This window comes from Oratosquilla oratoria, chromosome 9 (genome assembly GCF_046742065.1).
Source record: "Oratosquilla oratoria isolate Oo_2021 chromosome 9, ASM4674206v1, whole genome shotgun sequence".
In the NCBI taxonomy this organism is placed as follows: domain Eukaryota; kingdom Metazoa; phylum Arthropoda; class Malacostraca; order Stomatopoda; family Squillidae; genus Oratosquilla; species Oratosquilla oratoria.
In genome coordinates, this window is record NC_134785.1 from 77,551,015 (window position 1) to 77,570,765 (window position 19,751).

At 37.2% G+C, this 19,751-nt stretch overlaps 1 protein-coding gene across 4 annotated transcripts in view; it reads left to right on the forward strand.

The window, feature by feature from the left end:
* LOC143028624 (17-beta-hydroxysteroid dehydrogenase 13-like) overlaps positions 1-19,751 on the forward strand; it is a 174,968-nt gene that overhangs the window by 150,481 nt on the left and 4,736 nt on the right. For all 4 annotated transcript variants that reach the window (XM_076191015.1, XM_076191012.1, XM_076191013.1 and 1 more), the window contains exons 2-6: positions 8,667-8,812; positions 9,161-9,250; positions 13,180-13,287; positions 18,985-19,116; positions 19,375-19,504. In XM_076191015.1, coding sequence (XP_076047130.1) covers positions 8,675-8,812; positions 9,161-9,250; positions 13,180-13,287; positions 18,985-19,116; positions 19,375-19,504 — 598 coding nt within the window. In that variant the 5' untranslated portion in view covers positions 8,667-8,674. The remainder of the gene's footprint in view (positions 1-8,666; positions 8,813-9,160; positions 9,251-13,179; positions 13,288-18,984; positions 19,117-19,374; positions 19,505-19,751) is intronic.

The following is a 19,751-nucleotide window of genomic DNA, read 5'->3' on the forward strand; positions in this document are numbered from 1 at the left end:
TTGAACACGACATGACGTCACCGCGCAGATGAATTCAAATGTTTGTAAGACCAGAACTTCGATTTTATACTGAAAACGATGCGTCACTTCAGGTGTGCCAAATGAACTATAAAAAATATTTCCATTCATGAAAAGATTTACGATGTAGAAAGGATAAATGAGGCAAAAAGGTCGTAGACTGAAAATTATCTAGTTGGCAGAGCAATTACCCAAGTCATTTTTATCTATCTTGTTCATCTGCTCATCTTTATTCAATCTGAATAATTTAATCTAAACTAACACAGCTTAATCTATCCTAACAGTTTAACCTAACCTACTGTAACAAAGTCAAACTTGACTTAACCTCAACTTAACCTAATCTCACATTGCGTCACGAATCTAAACTAACCTACCCTAACCTTGAGGTAACTTAATCAAACAAAACTTTACGCTAATTTTATGCCTTCATTGCTATCTAGGAACAGGATTTCTCACGATACTTGTGTGTGTGTGTGTGTGTGTGTGCGCGCGCGCGTGTTTAAGCTGATGTGTGTATGTGTACGCGATGCACCTTGGTCTTGGATGACGTACTATGACTCGTGATCGTCAGCCATCACCTTGAGGGATAAGAGCTCATAATTTATATATAGCCCAAACTACACACACATACACCTCCTTGCCCAACAGAGCGGGATACCGGCATGCAGTGTTCTAGTGTTTTTTAGTCCTGTGCGCGCGCGTGCGTGTGTGTGTGTGTGTGTGTGTGTGTGTGTGTGTGTGTGTGTGTGTGTGTGTGTGTGTGTGTGTGTGTGTGTGTGATGGGACGCTCTGAGCAGCAAGAGTTCATTCACCCAAACTGGAGAGGGAGGAGGAGGAAGGGGTGGGCATGGAAACAGAACCTGGAAAGGTGCCAATCTCGGGACGGCTGCTCCACCCAATGGGAACGCTGCCGGTGTCTCCAGGGCCTTGGCCACCCACCCCTTCCTCGCAACACTCGTTCCCTCTACAACTGCAGACAGCTGTACACCTGTGCTTTTTTCGGTTACCAGAGACATCTGACCAACGGAAATTGGACCAAGTGACATAAACGGTCATCTGATCAAATTAAAAATTCATTTAATTTTGATTTCTAAAAAACAAAATAGATAAGACAAAAAAGATAAGATAATTGATTATAAAATTTTGCAAATTTATTGAAGGGTAATATAATAATGTTAATGTATTTGTTTTATCAGATTTTTATGTGCTTGTATCTGCGTGTTAATCATGCAAATGAACCGAATTAAAATATGAGAGATAAAATCAAGTTGCCCATTTGAGCATGATTTTGTGGTTGGCAGGGCTGGGCGCGTTACCGCCGAATAGGTAGCGCGTTAGTAACGCAGTAACGCAAGTGCCCAGTTCTGGTTACTTTATGTTTTAGAATAGGGAATATTAATGTTGTAGTTTAGGCATTGTTTTATTGAGAATATTTGAAAGAAGTAAATAATTCTCCGTTTATTTTCTTTTATCAAAATCAGTCTAAAGGAAATTAAAATCGGTAACGCATTGACGGTAATGCACTACCTGTCCGGTGGTAACGCGTTGATTGCTTGCTTGTTTGAACCAACGTCGTTATTCAGAAGATGTGAAGTGAGCTTATTTTACACGGGGTTACATTATTTCGTTATAGTTTATGTTTCCTAGTATTGTTGTCGCCACGTGTGTTTAGTTGCATACGTTACCTTAAAGGTATTTCTTGTGGTTTGACTTAAACTCGGTTAAATGTTCGTAGGTCAAATGTCCGTTGGTCAAATACCCGTAGGTCAAATGTCCGTTGGTCGTATGTCCGCTCGGCCAAATGTCTGCCATCCGCTGGGCGATAATTTTTTTCTCTTCACATATACAGCAAATACTAATGCCTTCATATACAGACACACTTGCATACGTACACGCATACATAAGCGCATGCACACACCACACCTGTATATAACAGTTATGCCCTGTTCACACTAGCGGTTTCAACCGCGGCAGTTCAATTACAGTACAGGTCAATGGAGGCGTTCACACACACCCATATATTTTCCCCTTGACTAAGTGATATCGTCGCGGTTTCCGTGCGGTCAAACCGCTAGTGTGAACAGGGGCTTAGGTAAATACACACGCACACACGAACACACACGCATATCTTTATGGTACAGCGTTAGCGTTTTAGGCTATTAACCCAGCCCTCCTAATATTGATCCCCGCTCTAGGTCTGATTTTTTTCCCCAAAAGACTGCAGACCGTCACTCTCCCCCATGAGCAATAAAGATAAGGTAAATAAGAAAAAAGACTCCCAGCCGAAGAGATAAGCCACGTAAGGTGATACTCGATACAAAAAAGAAAAAAGAACAAAAAAGTAAATAGATAAATAAATAAATGGTGATGAATGACTAAATACGTATGTAGATAGATGGCACAGCCCTCATTTGATGACAGAAGGGAGAGAGGTGACAATAGGCAATCAAAAGAAAGAGATGGATAGATAGATAGATAGATAGATAGAGAGAGAGAGAAAGAGAGAGGGGGGAAATGAAGGATGAGTAAAAAAGGAGAAAATGGAAAGAGGAAGAAGAGGGAAAAAAGAGTTGAAAGAGGAGGAGAAGGAAGAGGGGGAGGGGAGAAGGAAGAAGGAAGAAAAAAAAGTATAGAGGGGAAGAGAAGGTAGAAGGAGGGGAGGAAAAGGATGCGGTGGAGAAAAAGAAGGAAAACTAAAAGGAGGTAGAGGGGAGAGAAGGAAGACGAAAAAGGAGTCGGAGAAAGATAATAACTATTATTATAATAAAAAGTAAGTCAACGAATAATTTCTCAATGGCGCATCTTTTTACTTTCTCCTCCCTGACCTGCTGCTGAGGAAAGGGAAACATACTCCTCACCATCCATCCATCCATCCCTCCCTACAAACCACGCGTCACGACTGCGACAAGTCACCGACACGGCCTCGCGCGAGATCGAGTGACGTGATGTCGTCGGCTCGCCTCCGATTACGCGCCCAACCGGTTGTCGTCGATGTCAGTGGCCATACTATGCCATTTCCACTTCTTTGTTTCTTTCTTTATTATTATTATCTTTATTCAATTTGTCTACCAATTTGTTTATCTAATTATCAAATTGTTGTTGTATTCTATTTATTTACTTACTCATTTACATTTCAACATTTTTGTCATTGGCTTCTATCGATTCACTCTTACTAACGCTGATTAAATTATACATTATTGTATTTCAATATAATCTTTTTTGTTAATAATTACAACACAATTGCTTTTGTCTGCCTTTGTAATATGTAAGTCCTTGTTTTCTTTAAGGCGTTTAATGCTGTGATAAATTATCCAAGTTGTCCAAAAAGGTTTATCACAGCATTAAAATCCTTTTTTGGACGCCTTAAAGAAAACAAGGACTTACATATTACAAAGGTAGACAAAAGCAATTGTGTTGTAATTATTAACAAAAAAGATTATATTGAAAAAATGGATACATTAATAAATGATGAAGATACGTATGTGAAAGTGAACAAGAACCCAATAGAGACGGTTAACAGTGAGTTTAACAAAAAACTTAAGAAATTGCTAGTTGGAAACAACGAACATCAAACAACTTGTATCGTTGTCACCGTCATTTCCGTATATGTACGGTTTAATTAAAACCCACAAAATTAATAATCCAGCTAGACCCATCATTTGCTCTATTGGTTCTTGTACTTACAAGTTGTCCAAGTGGTTAGTGTCGCTATAAAGCCCTCTTGTAGGTACCATTTCCCATTCTCATATAAAAAACAATGTTGATCTCATTAAAAAGCTATCTGGTCAAAATCCCTCCTTTGAATTTAATCTTGTTAGCTATGATGTTACTAGTTTATTCACCCGAGTTCCCGTTTTAGATTTATTGATATATTTAGAAGATGAATTAAAGAAATATGATATGCCTCTACCGGTCCACACAATAATCAGTCTCATTAAGTTATGTGTATTAGATTCTAAATTTGAATTTAACGGTAAATTCTATATGCAAAAGTTTGGAATGGGAATGGGGAATCCTTTATCTCCTGTTCTAAGCAACTTGTATATGGAATTTTTTGAAAGAGATATTTTGCCTAAAATTATTCCTAACAAAGTCATTTGGTATAGATATGTTGACGATATATTGTGTATGTGGCCTATTGACCAACCTTTAGACAATTTTTGTTATTAAAGTTAAACAGTTTAGTGCCTACAATTAAATTTACAAAATAAACTGAACAGAACAATACTCTACCCTTTTTCGATGTCATGATTTATAGTGTTGGTAATAAGTTTAAATTAGATGTTTACAGGAAACCAACCAATGTCCTTTCTTATATTCATTATTATTCTTATCACCACCTTAAGACTAAAATATCAGTATTCACCTCAATGTTTCTAAGGGCTCTTAGAGTTTGTTGCCCAGAATCTTTAGACCGAGAAATTGAAATAATTTGTGACATTGGTAATAAATTAAAATATCCAAAACATATAATTGACGTAGCTCAAAACACAGCAAAGAAATCTTTTTACAGTCTTTCTAATAATCAGCAATTCAGTTTTAAGAATATCTTAACCCTCCCTTTTCATCAAAATGTTGTTAGTTTAACGCGTATTTTTAATAAGTTTGGTGTCGAAGTTGTTTTTAAAAATAACAACACTGTTAAAAACAGGTTGATTAAAAATTCACCTGCTTGTAATGAAGGCTGTGTTTATAGTATCCCTTGCAAAAATTGTAACTTTAAATATATTGGATAAACAGGCAATTGAGAATAAACCAACATGAATATAACATCAGAACAGGAAAAGTTTCAAGTGGATTGTTTTTGCATTTAAGGGATTTTAATTGATTGGGATAACACAAAGAAAATTGTCTTAAGTAAGGACATTAAGGAGAGGAATATCATAGAATCATGTTACATAAAAGCTTCATTTGAGAACATCATGAATATGATTATGGGAATGTATAAATTACTAAGTATTTCAGCGGCTTTGACCCATCGTTTTTCGTTCATATTTCCGAAATAACTATTCACATCAGCATAATATATCATCACAACTTAATTCACATCCTGCCCTAATTTTTGACGTTATAGTGCATTCACAAGTGTATTTATTTACGGCGTTCACTCCCGACATCAAATGTCTCGCAGCCGACACCCGTGAAGTAAATCGAACAAGTGAAGTTGTGACGTCATCACAAACTACCTCGTGTATCCCATCCTCCTCCCCTTCCCTCCTTCCTCCCTCCTCCTCCTCTCTCTCTCTCTAAAAATAATAATAATAATAATAATAATAGTTGAATACCATACACCCGGAAAGGGAATTCAATAACAAGTTTATATATATGATGGATAGGGAAATTATGGTAATAACTGGACACGCATTTTATTTCATTCCATACCACTATGGATAAACAGTTCATCCTCGTCATCGCTGTCCATGGTGATGATGACGGGTTCCACACTTTCATGTATGTTGTCCGATGACCAGTACTCTTCTTCGAACGATCTGGACCTTCTCACAGCACCCGCCCACACCTCCTTGGTTGCGATAAGCGAGGTAGTTTGTGTTGACATCAGAACTTCACTTGTTCGATTTACTTCACGGGTGTCGGATACGACACATTTAATATCAAGGATAAACGCCGTAATTAAATATCTTTGTGAATGCACTATAACGTCAAAAATTAGGGCAGGGTGTGAATTAGTCTGTGCTAACATATCATGCTGATGTGAATGGTTATTTCGGAAATATGAGCGAAAACGATGGGTCAAAGCCGCTCGAATACTTAGTAGATAACTTTGTTACAAATATAATTGTTGACAATAGCCGGGTCATACGACCGGCCGTGCTGAGATAATGAGGTCACAATGGACTTGTCCTAATTTTCCCCCCTACTGTTTCTTGTGCATATATATATATATATATATATATATATATATATATATATATATATATATATATATATATGTCAATACCACCTTAGTCTGTGCCTTGAAAATGTCTTGAATAGACGAAAACTTTCGGTCACCTTTCATTTTATTTTCAAAGGGGTTTTTATTATACATTGTGTGAATCACGTGTTTTTGTGATTTATTCGCATATATATATATATATATATAATATATATATATATATATATATATGTATATATACATATATATATATATATATATATATATATATATATATATATATATATAGTATATACATTAACATATGTGCCATATACGAATCCTTATGTATATATATATATATATATATATACATACATATATGAATAGAATCGCCAGTGACGGTGATGTCGATCAAATAATTCCGACTGTCGTCCCCGGATTCGAACCAAGCACGTGAATTCTCACTGCCGTCGCCTTTCCGACTGAGATACTGACCCTTTAAAATTCCCCAACCTGGAAGTTAATCTATTTACAGAGGAACTAAGTCGACTGCTAACTGCCGTTCGTACTTATTATTTTACAGAGAACCAGGGCTACTTAGCTAGTGGTTAGACTGGTACGTTTCCTTAATGGACTTATCGTCGTTGTCATACCTGAACAGAATCACCAGTGACGGTGATGTCGATCAAATAATTCCGACTGTCGTCCCCGGATTCGAACCGGGCTCTTGAATTCTCACTGCCGTCACCTTACCGACTGAGCTCCTGAATCACTGGTGATTCTATACCAAGTGATCTACTTTGCATATACACACACACATATATATATATATATATATATATATATGTGTGTGTGTGTGTGTGTGTGTGTGTGTGTGTGTGTGTGTGTGTGTGTGTGTGTGTGTGTGTGTGTGTGTGTGTGTGCTAATAAGAACACGGGTACGTGTGTTCACTTATGCAAAATAAACGAATTGGAAAAAGAAACTAACGGAAACAGAGCGCTTTCGTATATTACATCCAGTGCAAAAAGTACTTTTTGCACTGGTGATATACGAAAGCGCTCTGCTTTGTTAGTTTCTTTTTCGAAGTGGTCTACTTTGCATATATATATATATATATATATATATATATATATATATATATATATATTATATATATATATATTATATATATGCCTGTTTATAAGCAAATAAATAAACAATAACGACTATAAACAAAGAAATAAGAAATGCTTATCTCCAAAAGAATTCGAGCCAATTTTAGAATAACATTAATATGCTTTTCTGAAGAGAAGTCTGACAGGTGGAATTCCAACACTTTGCAGCGAGTACCGCGATTGCAAAAGATTGATGAATCTGGGTTAAGTGGAAGCAACGATGGGGAAGGTTGAGCAACATACACTCGCACACTGAAATAGATCCTCAAGTAGTTTAAGAATATCCTTTATATATTTTCTTCGCGTACCAATGTTGTTTTAATTTATACATGGATTTTGTCAGCAAGAAAAATATATAGGCTTTTGATGAGTTCCTGTCCCTTAAATGAAAATTAAAACTCAAATATGGAATAAAAAAAACAATAAACAAATAAATAAATGATTCGATAAATACACAATGAAAAGAATTTTAAATTATCATATAAAATCAATCACTGTCAAGCGTTTGCCTAATCAGAGTTCCGCGCGTGATATACACAAATTATTTTTGTTCTACTTGTAAGTGTAATGTTGCCACAACTTACACCACATCCTCGTTTTGCAAACCCTACCTTTCTCTCGCTTAATTTTTGTATCTATTTATGAACATCATGTCCTTCAAAATCAGTTCATGAATGAGAATAGTTCCGGCATTCCAGCTTGGGGCAGTGAATCAGGATACGCATGCCAGCTTCCGTTTTCCTTTGAAATTTGAATCTTGCCGATGTCTGCAACTGCCTCTGCAATCCCGTAATAGAGAAAGCCAAAATCGTGGGGATAACAAACCGAAATGAGAATAAAGATACAGCCAGGCTGAAATGTTAGAGAAATATCAATTGTCTGGCCAGAGCACGCGACAGCAGACAATACTTTGGGGTTCATGACGTCATTGGTGAATAAGAGTCTACGTGACGTTGGATCTGCTTTCCCAAACAGTACTAACTCTGGAATCTACCCTCGCATTTGCCTTTTTCTGACTCAATAATTTAGATACTGGCAGATGTAAGAATCGTGAATGATAATGGGTCATTGGTCTATTGGTGAGAAACCGACGATAGTCACAGAGTGAAATTTTCCCACCTCGGTAGTAAAGAGTATTGGCAAAATATAAACGCTAAATCATGTTTTGCAAATCGCGTCCATTTTACTGTTTGACGTAATCCTTTAAAACAAAAACATCAATGCGATTTATAATATGTAATAAGAATTATAATAATATTAATAATTATGGTAATAACAACGATAATGATTATAATAACACACCCAAAGTAAAGGTAATGATTTGGGCTGCAACTTTATATGCATCATATGCATATTTCATGTAGTTGGTACTTTTGGGAGTTTAATAATAATTATAATACGGTCTTGTCACGTGCTATCACTTTATGATCGGAGACCAATCTAACCTTCCGTAGACAACATTTTCAAATAGATTCCTAAGGAAACAAAAACACATCTACAGATACGGACTTAACGAAAACTTGATAAAAACCTCCTAATCTAAATGAAAACGTAGCAACATAAAAATTAAGATTAACGCTACCTTTCTGTTACAACAATCGTCCTGTTTTTTCAGAGTTAAACATGACGCCCAAGGATTTGGGAATGCTTGTACTACAAATTTTAATGCTGCAGCTAAAAGCTACCCTCCTCCTTGTCATCGATATCTACAGGTTTTTCTTCCCACCAGAACTGAAATCCCTCAAAGGAGAACTTGTGCTGGTAAGATGATGTCATCGTTGCCGTTTTTCTCGTTAAAAATAGCTTGCACGTTGAACCCACGTTTTTTTTATAAGTTACTGGTGAACAATATTGCCAAGGGACCAATAGTATAAGATATTCTTAGACCAAAAGGTACAGATAAAGACAATCATTTACAGTATATAGGAATATATATTGAAATAACCGACACATCGACAGGTTATATTGAAAGGGACCCAGAATATAAAATGGTTATTTACCAAACCCGAAAGAAGTCAATGAAATAATGTCTATTAAAATACATTGTAATATAATAATGAATACAACGCGCAATTTTTCTGGTGTATTACATATATTTTGGCGTTTCAGGTGACTGGAGCAGGTCAGAATTTGGGGAGAGAACTGGCATTGCATTTGGCAAAGCAAGGCGCCAGGCTAATACTCTGGGACGTCAACCAGGTGCGTGGAGGCCTATCAATTAATAAAAATAAACAAAATACATCCGTTACCAGGAAATTATTGTATCTCATAAACTATGTAAAATATTTTCTAATTTGTTATTCTTATGACATCAGATACATTCTCTTGTGTTTGATTTGGTAAGTTTACTTATAAGTTACAATCTTATCATAATTTCGTCACTTGAGTGGCTAAGTGTACTTGAACTACGCTTTATGTTTTCAAGGTTATATAAGTAGATAATTACGACAGTACGACTCAGGGGTGCCTATTTTTGGCTCACTGGGTTCGTTATAGATAATCTTGGTTCGGGTTCATTGCGTGCTAAGTTGGATGACATTGGTGAGAACACATTTGTGTTTGTATGCACACGCGTGCCCGGCGTTCTTGATCGCTCATTCATTGATCCGAGTTCGACTCTCGTACATGGATCAAAAAAGGTACAGCATCGCTGCACTGCGAGCCGGCACTCCAACTCTGGTGGGCAAAGATTTGTGTGTAGTAAGGTGACAGCATTACACATATATAGTGCTACACATGAGCTTCCAGCTCTCATTGGAAAGGACAATAGCTGTCGATCACGAGTCCGACATGTGATTCAAGACCACAGTGGTGACACACACGCCAACACACATCCACGCACACGCATACATACACATGTATGCATGTAAATATATAATTCATCGGTTTTGTGGTTACCTTCATCTCGTTTGAGCGTGTCCATCCCATCGCAGCCTGTCTTAAAAAAAACAAAATCCACGCAGTTATGCTGCGCTGATGATATGAATTATCATGTGGTATTTATCCTTCCCCCTTTCGAATCATTCTTTGGTTCTGCTTTTTAGATATATTTATTAGGGCCGTCTTATGGCAGTAATATCCGAAGCATAATTTCGTATGTGTAGGAATGTATACAGTATATGCTTTTCTGTATAAAGTATATGCTTTTCTGCCTCTCCTCTTGTAAGTACATTTACACATTTTTAGACGATCAGGACTTTTTAGGCTTGGTACTTTGGGAAGATAAATATATTTCTGGAGCATTTGATGAATAAAGAAAAAAACGGATGGCAAATATCTGTGCACTATACCCACTTAATAAGGACAAAATTATACAGGTTAAATGCAAAATCATAATGTATAATACAATAATATGGCCAATTATAATACTGTATATGGATCAGAAGCAAGGTCACAACTAAAATGAAGTCCAAACTCGGAGCAGCGGAAACGAAAGTGCTTTGAAGTATACATGGTATGACGAAAATGGACAGAATCGGAAGTACGCAAATAAGGAAGGAACTTGGAATAACATTTATACAATAATAGACATTATAGAAACAAACCGACTTAGGTGGTACGGACATGTCATGAGAATGGACCAAGGCTGCCAAGACAAGCACTGACATCCTAAAACAAGAAGACCAATTGGTAGACCCAGAAAGAGGTGGATTGGGGGAAACGCTAGAAAGAAGAGGTGAAGATCCGCATTTGGTGGAAGAAGAGGAAAGATATCAAAATAGAGAGGAATGGAGAAAAATCGTTGGGACGAGGCCCGCTAGCTGACAGGGGGAAAGGCGTCGGGTGAGAAGATGAGGTGAAATGACAAATATCTGGAAAAATCAGGATTTCTCTGAGGATTAAATCTTGCTGAAAATCAAAATCTTAGGTGGCCTTAAACTCTTACGTAAGTCAAACCTCCAAATAGAGGTTAAGGAGGAGAGAGAGAGAGAGAGCAGTGGGTAGCTGGGTTCAGGTGTGTTCGAGTGGCCACCCGCTACACCTGTTAACAAGACCAGAAAATCATTCTCTCGAAAAAGAACAATAGCAGCGTAACATCATGACGACGGCGAGTTGGCTGACAAATTACCTCAAGTCATGATAATTTGAGTAAGCATTTCTTCGAAAAAAGTGACAATTGAAACGTTGAAAAAGTGACACTGAACGTGAAGGTCAAAAAGAATATTTATACAAACTCGGAACCACGCGCTGCCGATTGACGTCATGTCGCTTGTGTTCTCGTTTTCCCCAAAATCAACTGTTCTGCCGTTTGAATTCTCCCCCACCACACCTGCAGGTAGAATAACACCTGTCGCAGGAGTAGGTGGAGAGGAGGAGGTGATTTAAACCTTTGCACCTTACAAACCCTCTGGTAACACAGTTCATCTGCTACGACCTTGGTGTTAATAGGTTAACCCTACTCCTTCCTGAAAATGTTTTCCTCCTGTATTCTCCATGGGTTGCCAGAATGAAGATAATTCTAGCAGAAAGATAACATCAAATGTCCTCACTACGAGACGGGGGGGGGGGGACGTGATATATATATATATTTGAATATGGAGGGAGCAGGTTCTCCTGTAGAAATGCGCTGTTAAATTCGACAGCATTGAGGAGGTTGTTAATCTTCTTATGGGTATTTTCAAGCTTTATAACAAGGACTCGGCCATGTGGTGGGTGGGCATAAACCAGATTGTCAAAAAAATTATTCATATATTTTCAACTCCTTGAAGACGAAACGTTGAAATATATGAATAATTTTATGGCAATCTGTTTTATGCCCACCCCCCACATGGCCGAGCCTTTGTTAGAGAGCTTGAAAATACCCATAAGAAGATTAACAACCTTCTCAATGCTGTCGAATTTAACAACGCATATATATATATATATATATATATATATATATATATATATATATATATAGATATATATATATATATATATATATATATATATATATATACTTCAGGCACGGAAATCACATCTGCAACAACACCTGCTGGTGGGAACAAGTGTTCAGAGGCTAAATTCCCCTGTGACCTTCTTCATGAAGGCATAGTGACATCCTGCCCTCAGATGCCAGAACCGTCAGCAAGAAAAGCATACAATCAACCAATCAGCCATTCGGAGTCCGCTGCTGAGCAGAAGCCTCTCCCAAACCTTTCCACGACATGCACCATTGCGACGATCTCCGCCATGTCATTCCTACAAACTTCCTTACAATTTCTCTTATTTTTTTTTTTATTCTGGTGTCTCTTTCTGGGTGGCGGGTAAGTGTTTTGCCACTTTGTATTCAGGATTACCCAGGTGGTGGACCTCATAGACTTTGTTCTACTTAACGTTTAAAACTATTAGATTAATTTGAGAAGTGGTTCCAGGAATAAAAAGGTTGAAACCGAGTTACCTAAGACTAAGCATACTAATATTCATTCAGAACAGAATATGTTCCTATGCATTTGTTCTTACATAAAAGGATATAGATATTTATTCAAATTGAATTAAAGTCTTGCGTTACATATTTCATATTTGGACCATTGATTTTGCAAATTGGTTGATGCATTTTTTCATGAAACATAACAGCTTCACCGGTAGATACCGAGGGATACCACACAGACGAATAAAATGGTCCAGCGACCCGCCGGAATAAAGTAACAATTATCATGAATTGCGTTAATTTCACGAAGACTGATATAGAGTTAGTATGGACGCGCGTGCGCGCGGCTCGATGGTGCAGTGGTACCGCGCTCGAGCGCTAATTCAGCGATGCGAGTTCGAAACTCACACTCTGACCTGAGCCGTGTGTCAGGAGATGGGAATATTTATCCACGGGGTGCTTAGAGGGGAGTGGGGAAGCCATGCATTTATTTTATTTCAAATGGGCACGGCATGGGTGTAGAGTGAACGTATTCTTTGACGCAACACTCCTTGTTATAGGTAAAGGCCTTCTTGGTATGTTGTTATATAATAATAATAACAATAATAATAATGATAATATAATAATAATAATTAGTTGTATTATCATCATCATTATTATTATAATCATTATCATTATTTGATTATCATTAACATCATCATCATCATTATCGCTATTATTATAATTATCTTATCAATGACATAACTTTAATCTTTATCACAGTCTTTATTATTTACAGGCTGAAAATGAGAAAACTGCGGAGATGATTCAAGCCATGGGAGCCGAAGCCCACATATATACGTGCGACGTTTCAGACTTGGAGTCTGTGTCGGCCATAGCCAATAAGGTAGAGTTTCTCCCGCTAGGGCCGTCAAATAAGGCTTTTGCAGTTTTGTTGGGTTAGCTGGGTTTAATTTTGACCATTCACTTTGTAACTTGTATATTTGTATCCTTATTTGTTTGTTTGTTTGTTTGTGTATTTCCTGATTTATCTTATAGGAAGTCGTGAGCAAACTCATATTAGGCATTTACTGTCAATCGTACGCGATTTTTTTTATACGGATGATACTTGTGAAATCTAGACGACTGCTAGTTGAGCAGGTGGTTTTACAACTTATGATAGTTTTTTCTTATGTATTTCGGTAAAGAAATATAAACGCTAAGTGCATTTCATGAGTAACTACCCCAAGAAGACTTTTAAAGGTCAGATATCAACAGATATACCATTCGCTAAAAATCATCGTATTGCTCGAAAAAGTACTTTTTAAAAGCATACAAATGAAGTTTTTACCTATTACAGAAGAATTTATTTAGAAAATTCACTTTTAATTGCGCCTCGCATACCACTTTTCCGAAGTCTAGATATTCAGAATAACAATATTGTTTGTTTGGCAACTGTGACGTCACGAACGCGGAATTCCCCGAACCTTTCCCGAAGCGCACGGGCGGAATGTTTCGAATAGCAGACGACGCAATGAAATGAAGACAAAACTGTTTTTTGCCAAATTTGATAAGATGTAGATGGTGGAATTATATAGAATACTGTCAGTATGTTTTTTTATGTACATTAAACTGTAAATACAAAAAGTTATGGAAGTCTTGATATCTGACCTTTATAGGTCAGATATCAAGACTTCCATAACTTTTTGTATTTACAGTTTAATGTACATAAAAAAACATACTGACAGTATTCTATATAATTCCACCATCTACATCTTATCAAATTTGGCAAAAAAAACAGTTTTGTCTTCATTTCATTGCGTCGTCTGCTATTCGAAACATTCCGCCCGTGCGCTTCGGGAAAGGTTCGGGGAATTCCGCGTTCGTGACGTCACAGTTGCCAAACAAACAATATTGTTATTCTGAATATCTAGACTTCGGAAAAGTGGTATGCGAGGCGCAATTAAAAGTGAATTTTCTGAATAAATTCTTCTGTAATAGGTAAAAACTTTATTTGTATGCTTTTAAAAAGTACTTTTTCGATTATTTTTAGTGAATGGTATATCTGTTGATATCTGACCTTTAAAAGACATTCCATTATTTTGTACTGGAGGCTGTTGACTGCACAATGCATCCTTCGGGAGCTATAGTTACTGACTGTTTCCACAAAATTACTTGATCGACTCCTGATTTTTCCTTTCCTGAGAACGACAGAAATAGCGCCAATGGTGTGACCGTTGCAAAAAGCAAGTTGTCAGTTGACGCTTCAGGTGTCCTCTTCGTGCACATTTTTGTCTTCCGATTTTTATTAATTTGTTGTTGTCATGATATGAGAAATTCGCTAGTGAACAGCGACATCAATCAAATAATTTTTATGGCCGTCGCGTATAGGACTCGAACCTACCGCTCTGATGCCAAGAGGCTCCTGAGACAGTACCTTGTCATAAACTAAACACACGCGCGTAGAAACACGCACACACATACACTTGTTGCTGTGGTGTTACCGCGCTCAACCGCTTATTCAGTAAGCTGTAATTGAGTCCCCGCCTAAGGCTGAAGATCATCACAATATTGCAACCCGGCATCCCAGCTCTGGTGGGCTAGTAATTGTGTGCGTGTTTGTGAATGTTATTTAATTCAGCTCGTGCTTATGTTTGAAATTTATTTATTCCAAAAAGGTATTCAAATAAAACAACACAAACAATAGCTGATGCATGGCAAACAAATGCCATGTGTTTTTTAAGCCTTACGGTTTTCATTTTATGACGAATTTCAAGCCACAGTATTGGGTTTCATTTTATCCAAATGGTGTGACTGGGATTTATGTTTCATTTTTGACGACTTTATTCACTTTACAAAAACACTTACGTTTAAATGGTTGATTAAACGTTCTGAGTAACTCTTCATAAAACTAACGGTAATCTTGAATAGCTGGAAACATTCATGTCAAGCTATTTAGGCGCGCATTGGTACGTGGTTCCAACAATGGAAACAATAACTTATCGTTGCATCAGAGGCGTTACTTATTCAACAGACACTTGCTCACTCTGACAAAACGTGATATCCAAAGATTATTCTGCTTGACACGAATACAGTATAGGGCGTATCCGGACCTAAAATAGTAGGATGCAATATCATATATCAGGTCATGAAACATGACGATAGTGTTGAGAAATGTCGTGCCAAATTCATTGCATATGCTAAAAAATAAACCCATTATGCATATTTTTTACGCTGAAGATATGACTGATTAGAAACGAAAAACATTAAAACTACACTATTTCTTATTCTAAGAAAAAAAAAATCGAAAGCTATTTAGAAAGAAAACGTCTGTGGATAGTAAATTTCTAATCTGTAGCTTGTTAATATCCGGCATCAATTGAAATAAACAAATAGATAAGTAATTAAATATATAAATGACTGAATAAATACAAACAGTGACGACTAGCAACCAGTATGGAAATACTAGAGGAATAACTTTTTTATATATCTTATAAGGAGCCTACAAAATCAAGAAAAATTAATTACGTATCAGATTATTGTTCTGGTTTGGGTACAATTAATCGAAATATTCTTTACCTCTGTTTGGCCACAGGATCAATTTAAGGACGTAGAGATTTGTTCTGAATAACATCAGACTATTCAAAGTTTGGTTTAATCTATTTTAGTGTGTGACCACGACCTTGAATTACACACAAATTATCGTTTGTTGGAATAAAACGACTTCTCAGCATCTCTTGTCCAAAATTGATACTATTGAGTCAGTGATACAAATATACTTGAAAAAAGATTCAATAATTGCAGCAAAACAGTGGATTTAGAAAAAATGTATAAAACAATGATAAATATGTAGGCTATTTGTGTCCTTTTATATATATATATATATAACGTTACACTGGCCAACATACGTCGTAGCTCAAATACGAAGTACTGTATTGCCGTTTGTCAAAATAAAACATGTAAAACCCGTTCAAAGGGAGAAGGGACAAATTAACTAAAAGTAGTGTTCTTTAGCACCATAGATGTAAATTAAATTAAATGATGAAATTCTACCCCCCAGATGGAACCTGATCTTAAATATGAGAATTCATTTGCTCTAAATCAAAACTGGTTTCTTCCTCACGATGGTTGTGGAGAGACGTAATGCTGATACTGCATACACTAAATTAGAATTACTACAGTAATTCTGTAACAGTAATACTACAAGTAACTATAATATTACACATAACAAACCACCAAACCAAATGAGGTTAAGTATATGAGAAAAATAACAAAACCGATATGTACGTTTTGCTCCTAATGGTTCATATTGCACATATTTTATATTGATAACATCTTGATTAATCAAACTTGTACTTTGACAGCTAGAGCTTTCTATGTTACGATAAGGATAACATTATGATAATTTTCATCTTAATAAGTGGAGAGGAAGAGGGGTGGGGGGGCAAAATGTACTCAGCCCCCCCCCCCAAAAAAAAAAAAATGAGATCCTTACTTTACTAAAGGGCGTACGCAGGAAGTGTGTGTGGGGAGGTGGCTTACATCTTTCACCTGGAAAATGTCACAACATTTACGTTCTGGAAGGTTGTTCGTAAATTCAATATTCATTTTAACATTCTGCTTGAGATATCAAGATATCCTCGGGGACAATTTTGCAACGAGTAAGTTCAGTCGCAGAGCTGGTATAAGAGAGATTTAAGGAGAGATAATACAAATTAAAAGTTATCAGCATTTATCTATTTACTGAGTGGAGACTAGTCTCCAATCATAAATTAATGCTGCGTGACTCTGGTTCATAGGGATGTCACTTAAGGTCTCATTACAATACGTGTTAAATCGTTGGGAATCGACCTCGGCGGTCTCCGCAACGCACTCAAATTGAGGCGCGCGGGGTAATAGACTAAGCCAATGTCATTCCAACATTGGTGGTTTGGTGAGGCGCAACAGAACACCCAGCAAACCGCCGCACTCATTATGTCACAGATGTCGCAGCTCTACTGGTGTCGTGAGGACATTTTTCAATTGATAGACCTGTACAAGGGTAACGTGTGCTTGTGGCAAGTGAAACATCACTTGTACAACGACAGATATGACAGGGATGAACTGAGTTGCATGGGTCATTTACCCACGGCAATGAGTCACCGTTTGGACGCAAGGTGGATAAAATGCGCGCGCCTTTCTCGCCTGTAAGTAAACAATAGTATGCACATTTCTATTGTCGATTTGTACTGTAGGCCTATACGTACTTTAAATTTGTACCTACAAGGGTGAACTACTATTTGTATCAACTGAAAAACACAAAGTACATCCCATATCTGAATTATAATCTTTGTTACAAATATGGAATTATGAATGTTTGTTGTTCCACACGTAGTACATTCACAAAGAAAAAAATTCAGTAGTGTTGCGAGATCCATGATAACGCCAGAACGTCTTTGGATTTTTTTTTTTTTTTTTTTTTACAGATTTCAGCTTTGCTCATATCTTCGAAAATGTGTCGAATTGAGTTACTCGGGGAATGGTAAAGACAGCAAAAGAACCCTTTGATATTCTTTATGGATTTTATTCCGTTTAACTATATGCGGTTTGGCTGAGGGGTTATTTACGATCAGTTAAATTCTCTCGGACGTCTGAGATCGTCTATCTTTGGCGTAATCGAAGTCTATGACCTACGTCACCATGTTCAAGCGTCGGGATGAGACTTTTTTCAACGGCCACGTCATAGTACGCGTCTTTTGAGTTAGGATGGCTTGACGCGAGAGTGAAAACCGCATATATATATGCCTGTGCCTGGGACGCTTGCGCCTTTCATGAAAAGGGAATCACGAAATTTCGCTTCTGTGAATATCATCATAGTCATGTGATGATTGGGATTTGAGGGTAGTCTTCCGTGATATGATTTCAGTCTTGTGGTCTGTATGGTTAAAAGTCGATGATTATGTTTCTACCAGTCTATGTGGTCAGGAGTGTCGGCTGTTGACCATCGTCTGCTGCTTGGGGAGGTTGAAAGGCGTTGCTTGTGGACCCGGAGGACGGGGAGAGTAAGAAAATGGTTTGTTGGAAATCTTTCAGATTCTTTTTCATATTTTGGAGACGGGGTTCTTAGAGATGATTAATGCCATGTAATTGTGTCAAGAAAATTAATGTTCTGAAGATTTGGATTTATTTTTTGTTCTGAAACTCGCCTGATTCTGTGTACCGATAATTTAGTAATTGTGGAACGTTTACTCTCATGCTGAGTTGAAGGTTGCATTCTGTTAATTTTGGAGTCGGGCACTGGCAGTGGCTTGGAGGCACTGAACTTTACCGTATAGGGCTCTGAATTCAAGCTTCACCGTTCAATTTGATTAGGTCCACATTTAGCAGGGCTTACCAAATGAAGTTTGTTCATTTTGAAGGTACCTGGTCTGAAGTCATAGACGGTACATTAAAAAATGGCAGAAATTCTTAAAGATTATTACCTAAATGGGGATCAATAAGAGACACCTGCATGACAACCTTCCAAGATAATCATCTCCCTGTTAATTTGTCTTAAGACGACATTAGGTGTAAAGGTGTATGACTTCGTGCTTGACTTTCTTCCTCATGTATCTTGACTTTTCAGGTTCGACAAGATATTGGTCATCCAGGGATGGTGTTCAACAATGCAGGAGTCTTCGAGCACAAAAGTTTTCTTTCCCACACATCTTCAGAAATAAAGAAAATGGTCAATGTGAACCTCCTTGGAAATATATGGGTAAGATTATTTCAAACATAAGATTGAAAATGCATCCTAATGGAGCATGATCTCAGTTGAAAGATTTTGCTTATGGCTGATACAACAATATTTTTAAAATATGATATGGAAACTCCTTTCTTTGCATGTTCATTCATAATTAATGTTCAATTTATTTCAAAATGAATTTAGTGAAACACTTGAAAAAATAATCCATAAACTGTAATATTGACCCCTTTTATTTTGATGAGAAATAATTCAAGGATCATTATGTATCAGGTTACTCGAGAATTCCTGGGCCACATGATCCAGAGGAACAGGGGTCATGTGGTCAGTATCTCCTCAGTGCTGGGCTACATGGGCAGATCTCAGGTTGTCCCTTACTGTGCCTCTAAGTTCGGTGTCAAAGGTTAGTATCACTGAGTTCAAACATTTCTTCAAGACCCCTGTGGTTGCCTGGTACATTCAGGCTGTATCAGCTGAAGGAAACAAGTACTATATGACATCTGTATGATACAACTCTTCTCTATGGAGAAAATATATATCCTGTGATATTACCAAGCTAAGATGAGAGGGAAACAAGGGTGGTGGATGGAAGTGGAATAGGTGGGAGTGGATGTGTGCAGTTGACTTAGCTACCTCCCTTGTATGTGGGA